The sequence below is a fragment of the Cyprinodon variegatus genome, unplaced genomic scaffold (assembly GCF_000732505.1).
Source record: "Cyprinodon variegatus isolate N-32 unplaced genomic scaffold, C_variegatus-1.0 Scaffold773, whole genome shotgun sequence".
Classification (NCBI taxonomy): domain Eukaryota; kingdom Metazoa; phylum Chordata; class Actinopteri; order Cyprinodontiformes; family Cyprinodontidae; genus Cyprinodon; species Cyprinodon variegatus.
This window is the reverse complement of record NW_015151226.1, coordinates 231,599-241,265: the sequence shown is the minus strand read 5'-3', so window position 1 is coordinate 241,265 and position 9,667 is coordinate 231,599. Positions and strand designations below refer to the sequence as shown.

Here is a 9,667-nt window from a genome sequence, read left to right as displayed (position 1 = left end):
GATTTGGAGGTGGTAAACGTGGTTAGACGAGGACCCAGCAAAGAGGAACTGCAGAGAGAGGGCTTTTAAAGGAGACTGAGACAAAGGGAGGGCTAATGAGGAAACTGGGAGCAAGTGTGTACAGAACAAGAGAGGGAAAGATCTAGGGAAAAAGGAGAATATAAGAGGGTAGCAGAGGGCAACCAATAGAAACCTGGAAGACTGAAAATAACAACAAAATAAGAATTAAACCCTTTAAATTAGAAAACAAGGAGTAAAGCAGACTTGGATACTCAAAAGAAAACAAAAACAGGACCAAGACTGAAACAGTAACTAGGATTTGACCAGAGAATACAGAAAAATAAAAATAAAACCATTAACACTAGAAAACAAGGAGTAAGGCAAAACTGAAGACTCAAAGGAAAACATAACAGAACCAAGACTAAGACAGTAACTGAGAAAAAACCGAAGAACTCAATAAACTAAGAATTAACCCACTAAAACTAGAAAACAAGGAGAAAAGCAAAACTGGATACTCAAAAGAAAAAACATAACTGAAACCTGACAAATATGCATGCTTACATTTTTTTTTTTTTAAAAAGGGTTTCAACCAAAGTCTATACATTTGCAATACAAACGAAGACAGGTTTGTTAAAAAAGTGTTAGTACTGGATGTCTATTTCAAACCTAGATTTCATCATACCCTACTAAAGCAGTATCCCTTTCAACAAAGAAGTGAAACATGGACAGAGAAGGTGCCCAGGGAGGAAGGACCCTGGGCTTCAAAATCAACACCTTTTAAGTTTGTCTTTAACTGTTCTGGTCAGAGAAGGAAATGCTGAAGACATTTGTTAAAAATGCCAAGAAAATGTGGAGGATGACACCTATGAAACCTCTAGTCAGTCTGAGATGAGGGCATATTTTGGATAAACTGAATAAATTCCTGTTTGCTAGTTTTTTAGGGATAAGATATAAAGTCTGGTGCGTATACCTGTTGTTTAACACAGAAAGACAACATGGCAGTGTGCATGTCTTTTTGTTATTTTCACAGTATAATTTTCGATCCCCTTGATGTCTTATCAATGTTTGCCTCTCTGTGTGGGTGCAGATGGCTGGGAGCTCAGCTTTCCAGTCGGGAGAGCAAGGATTACTCAGTATCCATCAGAGGCGCAGCGACCAAAACTGTCACCTGGCTTCCCCCTCACTGTCAAAGATCTGCTGCTGTCTGGCACACCAGAGCTGGTAGGTGCAGACTCAGTTCTTTTTGGCAAAGTCAGTAGAAACGGTACAGGTGGTGGTGGTGAAAGGTGGGGGAAGGGATGGTGGTGGCTGCTGCATCTCACAAGTGTTTGATTCAGTCCTTTTTTAAGAAAACAAGCAAAAGAATATGCACCATTCCCAAATGAAGGCCTTTAGAATGCAAATAAGATCCTTTTTTTTTTTTCGTTGTTTTGTTCTGTCTTTTTTTTCTCTCTTTTGCTATTTTCGGAAGGATCTACTGAATATTCAACAAACGCAAGGGCTGTGTTTCCGAGGGGAGTTGCAAACCAAAGATCTAAGTTGACACTATACTGAGGTTGATGTTTTTTTCTTGAACCTCCTAAATGGGATCATTTCTCATGATTTCCCCTCATTAATTTGAGGAGACCACAGTGCTAAAAAATCAACATAGTACATATGATACATGAAGGGTTAGTTGCTTCCATCACATTTCATAGTTTAGTTGGTTAGCACAAACAGAGTTAACCGCTTGCAAATCCTCAAGGTGTTCAGAATAGACCCCCCCTCCCTCTACCAAACCCCTGTTTAATAAGATGGAGAGAGTTGCAGAATCCAGCTCTGATTCTCACACCATAATTGCTTTGAAGTGGCCATGAAATGAGGGTGATGAATTTGGCCTGATACTCTGTACTCATTAATCTATTTCCTGTGAGCCTCTAGCGAACGGATGGGTGTTGCAGACAGTAGTGAAATGTTATTCAGAAGCATTTGTGATTTTTTTCCCTGTGTTGTTATTCATATTTGCCCATACAGCCCCCCAAGCCATCCCAAAAGTCAGTCGAAGAACTGATTCTCAACGATGATGAAAAGAAGCTTTTAGCAAAGGAGGGGGTCACCCTGCCTACCCAGCTGCCTCTTACAAAGGTAAATTGCCATTAGTTCACCATCTCCGAGTCCAGTCTTCTTTAAGTCCCGAAATCTAAATATTTTCTCCTCTGTCCATCAGTATGAGGAGAGGATTCTGAAGAAAATCCGCCGAAAGATTCGCAATAAGCAGTCTGCACAGGAGAGCAGGAAGAAGAAAAAGGAGTATATTGATGGACTGGAGAGCCGGTAAGGTGTTGAATAACACTCCATCAACAACATGCATAACATTAAATATTTTTGTGCAAAGTCCTCTAATTTAAGCACTAACTACATTCCCTAAATTATTAAACATTTTTGTTATTATTTATGTCTGGAAAGAGTTTTGCCATAACTGGAAATAAATGTCCCATTGTGTGAGATTTGTCTGATGTTGACATTTTCTCCCCTTGTTAGTGCTGAGAAAGTAGCAACTACTTTGTGACTGGAAAAAATATTCATTGTTAACCTTTAATCTTATTGTTATTCAGGTGGTCTGATAGAAAACTGGACCTTTGCATCTTTTCTTAACTAGGTCACCGAGGCTAAAAAAATAAAAAAGTGAAGCCTGACACTAGGCTCGGACAATTATAAATCACTGCAGACCATTTCCAATAAAGAGCAACAGCTTTGCAAGTGTAGCTGCATGGTTTGGGGCTAGATGATGTTTTTTATTGACGCTTTTTTCGAAATATATAAAAAGAGAATTAATTAAAGGACAGCTGCCATTTGAGAAGTCATTTTCAGAAAAGTTATTCATTAATCTCAAATATTAATCGTTGAGGAATTAATATCATGGTTGAGTACATATTGAAAAAATATTTCAAGGTTCATTCAGAACAGCAGACTTTAAAAGGACATATTGCATCATTAAAAATGCACAATATAAAAACATTTATCAGGATCTAAAACCTTTAATGTCAGGAACTTTATTTGGGGAAATAAAATTAAGCATGTAATAGCTCTAAACAAAATAACTGATGCTGGAAATTGTCACAACTGGGGCTGAAATATTTAATCATATTAATCGATTACTCTAAATCGTCAACTAATTTTGTAATTGTTAATCGTTAACTGGAGTTTAGAGACTCTAAAATGTGCCTTAAGCTGACAGAACAACCCACTTAGAGTGTAAACTATATCAAAATTGTAAAAAAAAAAAAAAAAATTGTAAACATTTTGCATTTAAGATAAAAATCTTTTTAATTAGTCAATATGCTCTATCCAGAACTCCTCATGTGGAAATGCTTTATTTTCACTTGGTCTGATTTCGCTAAAAATCTTCTTTAAGGAACCTTTTGATTTAAAAAAAAAATCTAAAGATTAGTATATTTCCAAAATAATCGTTAGCTGCAGCCCTAAACACAACTAACAGTTCCTAGAAGATAAAAATAATTGGAACATATCTAATCTATTCTTCATTTTTTAGTGTCTGAATTTAATTGATCTGTATCTTTCAGTTTTTCATGATATTACATACCAACCTGTTTAAGAATACAACATAACATTCAATTAATGCAATTTTTACAATTTTGCAAAGGAACATTGTAAAATTAATGCATAAAAACAAGGCTGGAGGAGAAAAGAGTAATGTGAATTTTGAGAAAAATAGAATATACAAAGCTCACTGATGGAAAAAAACAGAAAAGGTTTTTTATTCCCCTTCATCGCAACATCAGGAACTGACAGTGCTGCATAGACCTACAGTATACATTTTTTCACTTTAATATTATTTTTGTCATATTTGTTTCTTACGACTAATCTAAACCTTAAACTTGAAATGAGCTAACAATTTTTGTTCACTGCAATAATAAATGTATTAATATGTGATGTTGTGACTGATGAAAACCTATGTGTAAGTTAAAATATCAGGCTTTAAGAAAGGTGTTTTAATTATGTCATGGTTTGCATAAAAATTGGCCTCAATAACACTTTGCACGTCAAATAACAATAAGATAAAAAGATGCATTTTAGGCTCCTTTAGTAAATACAAGAAACTAGCTTATTTTTGATTGATATAGTTTTTTTTCTTAGCACCTTTTTACATTTTGTTTTATTCCATTCAGAATGGCTGCTTGCAGTGCTCACAACCAGGAGCTGCAGAGAAAGGTGTCCAACCTGGAAAAATGTAACATGTAAGTAGATTTTAAATTGAACTTCTGCTTTTATTTCTGTCAATTTGTTCTGCACTGATTTCTTAGAACATTTGATTTCTCCCTTCGCTGAAAATGCCTCGTCCCCTTTCTCTTGTGTTTCATGTCTTTGAAACCTTTTTTTCTCTCCATTTTCTTTGTGTTTGCTTTTTGCCTACAGGTCTCTAATGGAGCAGCTGCGCAGGCTGCAAGCTATGGTCATGAACTCCTCCAACAAGCCAGCCCAGACTGGGACATGTCTTTTGGTACATTTCTTTTGTTTCTGAGTAGCCACAACATTTTGCTGTTTATTTCAGAATGTCCCTAGAAATGTCATAGCCAACTAAAGCTGTTGATGTCAGAAACATAAGACTGAAAAATGTTTGCTTCATATAAAAGAAAATGCACCATTTTACCCACAGCAATAGAATATGGCTCCACTTGCACAATATTGGCCCTGCTGTGTTATTCCTTCACAGCAGAAAATATAAAAACTATTATTCTCAGAAAAAAAGATCATCAATCTACCATGTCGCTGTGCTTGTGTTTTCATTTTCTAGGTGGTTCTGTTGTCCTTCTCTCTCATCCTGTTCCCCAACCTCAAGCCCTTCTCAGATTCGAAGGTCAGCGAGGGTGACTTCAGCCCAGTCAGAAGTAAGTACCATTCAGTTTAGCATAGCCCAGTAATCCAGAACTTTGGAGCTAGTGCAGAAAAAAAATATTAGAACCACAGGCTTAAGCTGTGGCTGCGAATGGTTTTAACCCCAAAAACTCACATTCTGCCTCCCGCATATTAAGGCTTGCTGTTTACTTGAAATTTTAAGTTACTACAGGTTCTACTTAAGTGCTTTACAAAATTATTCATACCTCTTGAACTTTTTCAAACATATTAAATTGGCTCTACAATCATCAATTCATTTTTAAGAACGTATATCCAATTGTGAGGAGGAAAAATACAGTAAATAAAACCCTAAAAATAAAATCTATTCACATTGTACTGTTCAATTCATCATCAAGAGACAAGAGCAAACCTGAAAAAGTTAACATGAATCCACGGTTATGAGATAAACCATGGTTAAGTTCCTTGACATAGGCTATATTGAACCATTCAGTAGAAAACATTGGAAGAAATCATTCCTTTTATCAAACATATTGGCGGAAGCATCGTAATGTGGAGATAATTTTTGTTAGCAGGGTTGGGGTTAACCTGTCCAAGATATAAGCTAAATAAAGAAGAATATCTTTCAGAAGGTACAAAGGACTTGAGGCTAGTGTGGAGATGGAAAAAACAACCTATAAACATACTGGACAGTGTTTTTTTTAAGCAAAGGATACACTATTAAAAAAAAGGTGTCAGAAGAGGATCAGACACAATTGGCCATGTAAAATAAATTAGTAGGTTTGATGTGTTTCTCACTTAAAAAGTTAAACATCCTTGCATTTTACAGCAGCTTAAACCATAAAGTTAATAAATGCTGGAGGATTTGATTCATGAAGAATAAGAAGTAGTACGAGAAGAGCAGACGGGATCGTCGCTGCTGATTATAAAACAGCAGGAGCAGGGCTGTCACCTGAGAAAAAATTAAGGCAGGAGGAGATGGGAATATAAGCATCCTGCTACCCTTTAAATATTAGAATATTTCCATGTTTTCAACCTGATGTGTTTTAACTTTAATCAGTGCTTCTTATCTCCTGCTTTTATGAATCAATTAAAGTCCAGAAATGGTCCACTGTCTTTTAGATTTGGTAGATAAAAAAAATCCATATAACTTATTGATTGAGGAAGCCATTCTGGCATGATTCCTCCAGCTAGATGTTTTACATACAGTTTAAAGGAGGCAGGAGCCAGATAGCCTTGTAATATCAAAAAGTAACCTATATAATAAACACGTTTCCCCTTCTTCTTGGATTTGAAGGGAATTAGTACATCTATGTTTGTTATTTCTGATGTGTATTATTAATTTTATGCAAAAGAAAACAGATAACAGGTGTGAAAAAGTTTCATAAAATAGATCCTATTAAACTGCTTTAGGGCAATTGTCTGCAAAGACACTGCTCCAGTGTAAGTATGTTTATGGACCTGTGCTCAGAAACCAGAGGGACAATTCAGACTAAAACACTGCTTATACCTTTTTTTTAGTCAGTTTAAAGCTACCTTCAAAGGATGCATCTCCCTCTTACCGACAGAAAAAAAAGAAAATATGTTCACTTTACAGCAATATCTTTTTATTTATAAGCGACATATCTGTTAACTATGCAGTGCATTCAAAGCAGACAACTATCATCTTCTAAATTTTAAAGTTTACTCACTGTTTTTTGTCTACAAATGCCATTTCCGCAATGACAAATGTGGCTAAAATTAGATGTGCTCATTTCAAGTACCTTAGGTTAAAACTGGTTTGAAGTTTAGATATAATGGCACTCCTTATGAGTGGGCTCTCGAGTATGCACTTTAGCACAGCACTGTTGGAGCATAAAGCTTGATGTAAAGAGAAATGAGGGGAACAACTCAACGTAACTTGAAAAGCTTAAAGTGTCGAGTATTTCAAAAGGAAAAGAGAAGCCTGGGTAAAAAGGATCAAACTTGATTTTCCTTGTCATCTTTTTCACCCTGGAAGAAAATGGGTTTTTTGAGCTGGGCATTCAGAATCTGTTACAGCAGAAGGTCTTAAAACTTTAAAAGTCTTTGATGTGGGAGTTTAACATATCCAAAACTTTGCACCAAGCCAAACACTTGAAGCTTAGAAAGTACAATAATAAATAGAGCCCCGAAGAGGCTTAACCTCATTTATTTTTTTCCCTGTAACTCTTCTCCTCCAGTCCAGTCACGGTCGCTACAGAACCTCCAGGCTTCCCGTGTGCTGCATGTTATCGACCCTTCTTACCCCAGCGAGGATGAATCAGACTCACTGAACCAGCATTTCCCAGAAGAGCAAGGATTGGAAGACATCACAGACCTGATGGGGAAGCTGGCGGTAAAACAAGAGCAGTCCAATTTGGACTCCGTGTCTCTGAACAGCAGTCAGGAAGATGGAATCAGTCATTTTCATGTGGATCCAATTACCGGCCACATAGCTACTGTGACTCTGAATCCACATCGCACCAACACGCTACAGCCGCATGCTGACGACATGTAAGAAAAATAATTAGTCAGTCGTCCTAATGTTGAAGGAGAGAATTAACAGGGACTTTTGTTTACACCGACCAGGGTAATTATCTTCAAATCCCTCCTGTTATGCTTTTAAAACAATGCAGTGGTTTCCAAAAGTCAACTCATGAGGCCAAATATCAGGTCGGGCTAAAATATCCCAAAACATTGTTGATAAATTTGTGGTCTGAGGATATTTCAACTGTTGGCCAGAATTCCAAAATATATGACAGAATGCAGCAGCTCTGCTCATTACAGAAGAACAGGAGACTAATAGTTTAATTTGGTGGTAGTAGCATCATTTGTTAAGGTTGCCTTATGAAAATACTGAACAGCTCTAAACCCAGAAAGCCAAAGATGCAGAAAGAGGTCTTTTTTCAGCATTTTTGCAACCCTTTACATTAAAATCAACAAGACTGTTCATATAATTTATATATACCTGAAGAAATGTTGTGGACAAGAGCTGTCTTAGAACCCAGTTGATGTGAGGAATTCTGTAAGAATGTGTCTCCTAATGTTTTAGATGAAGTTATATCAAAGTAATAGGGGAAGCAGACTGAATTTAACAAATCTTTTTGTTGAGTTTCAGCTGAATTTCTGCAGTAGGCATTAGACCACTGCAACCTGGTTGCCAAAAAATCTTTTAAAATGCTGATTTGGTCTTTTTGTGTTAAAAAAAAGCATTTTAATAGGGGTGTCTAGACTTTTAAAACCTCCACTGTATGTAGCATGTACCTTTTTCTTATTTGTGATAACATTTTTATTTTCATTTTGATGATGTTAATCTTTAATTGAAATTGCCCATTTGTGTGACTTTCTTATGTATTTAATAAACATTTTAGTTTGGATTAATTTCTAAAAATAAACTGATATGATTACAATTCTCTGTAAATTTTTCATTCAGTATGCTAATTTTTGAAGTAAAGGGTCAGACATTTTATCTGGTAAAAAGGAGATTGGAACTGTTTAGATTCAGCTATGAGTGTAATTGCATCAGATGAAAGGTGACAAAGCAAGATGACAATTGTTTTGAAATGCTACGATGAAATGCTTTGTTTTGTTTATCAAAAATTCACTCTGAGCATAAGCTCGATACCTCTTTTTGTCATGTCTGAGTTCTGCCTTAAAATATCTAATTTCTAGACAGGAAGGGAAGCCCAGAAGAATGAGAGGGAGAGAAGGATAGAAAACTGGGCCAAAGGTGGGACAGACAAGCTCTTATCTAATGAGTCAGACTTTGCTCTCCCTGACTGACATGTTGACATATTTGCTTTATGGAGAAAGGTGGTTTCCATGGCTTCCTCATATAATCTCACCTGTCTATGGTATCCATACTATGATAGGATGAAAGAGTTGTCCCCTTCACCGCTACTTTGGTCAAAATTCAATCTAAAACACTGACATTTTCAGAGACTGGGTACCTGACTTCAAGGACCCCACTCTGTGAGTGTGTGTCTGAAGTTTTCCACTGTTTAAACTATACATGCTTGTGGACTGGTGAGTAGATCCATTCTGATATTTTTACATTCCAAGAAATGAAAAGGTTGAATAATTAAATATAAGTTAAAGAAGTACCAAATTACAACACACTGCCAGAGCCAGATAAGATAATTTCAGGTCATCCTATTGCTTCTAAATTTAGATTTGACTGATAAATGTCATGACAATTAGATCATTGAACTGTTGGCACATGCAAATGTTAAATTCCACTCGTTTCATAGTATTTAAATGCTGGGTAGTTAAAAAAAAAAAAAAGCATTTATTCTAGCAAAAATTTTACCATACCTTTAAAATGTTTCACGTTTATCTAGAGGAAAACCATGGCCTTTATGAAGTTTATTGATTATTTATATAAAAAAACAACATAAATGACACAAATGTGTAGATTTAAAATGTAGACGTTGCTTCAATATTTTCCAAAATGAATATTAAAATGACTCAAATTGTGGTTATCAAATGTTAATTAAATGATTTAGGCCTAAAAAAAATAAAAAATAATTTAAAAAAGAGCATCAGGGATATAGGTGTATAGGTCTTCAAGGTTCGTCTCTTTTTTTTAGTTTTGAGAGATCTTAGAATTGGATTTCACCCAAAAAGACTTGTGTCTTAGACCTGTGACCATCTCACTGAGGTGAAAATGTGTAAATTTGCAAATGACGGTACAATCATTGGTCCGAGCCAACACAGTGACAGAAGTTGAGTCGGCTGGTTGAATGGTGCAGGGAGAGTAACCTGTAGCTTATCCGGCCCAGAATGTACAGAAGATATGAGGGTAGTCCAGAAA

At 36.0% G+C, this 9,667-nt stretch overlaps 1 protein-coding gene across 1 annotated transcript in view; it reads left to right on the top strand.

Annotated features, from left to right (window-relative positions):
* Positions 1-8,128, top strand: part of LOC107098380 (cyclic AMP-responsive element-binding protein 3-like protein 3-A) — a 10,504-nt gene extending 2,376 nt beyond the window's left edge. Inside the window, exons 4-10 of the mRNA XM_015396031.1 lie at positions 1,088-1,221; positions 2,014-2,124; positions 2,207-2,313; positions 4,170-4,238; positions 4,417-4,501; positions 4,796-4,889; positions 7,056-8,128. Of these exons, the coding sequence (XP_015251517.1) occupies positions 1,088-1,221; positions 2,014-2,124; positions 2,207-2,313; positions 4,170-4,238; positions 4,417-4,501; positions 4,796-4,889; positions 7,056-7,372 (917 nt within the window). The 3' untranslated portion in view covers positions 7,373-8,128. The remainder of the gene's footprint in view (positions 1-1,087; positions 1,222-2,013; positions 2,125-2,206; positions 2,314-4,169; positions 4,239-4,416; positions 4,502-4,795; positions 4,890-7,055) is intronic.
* Positions 8,129-9,667: the final 1,539 nt, after the last annotated feature.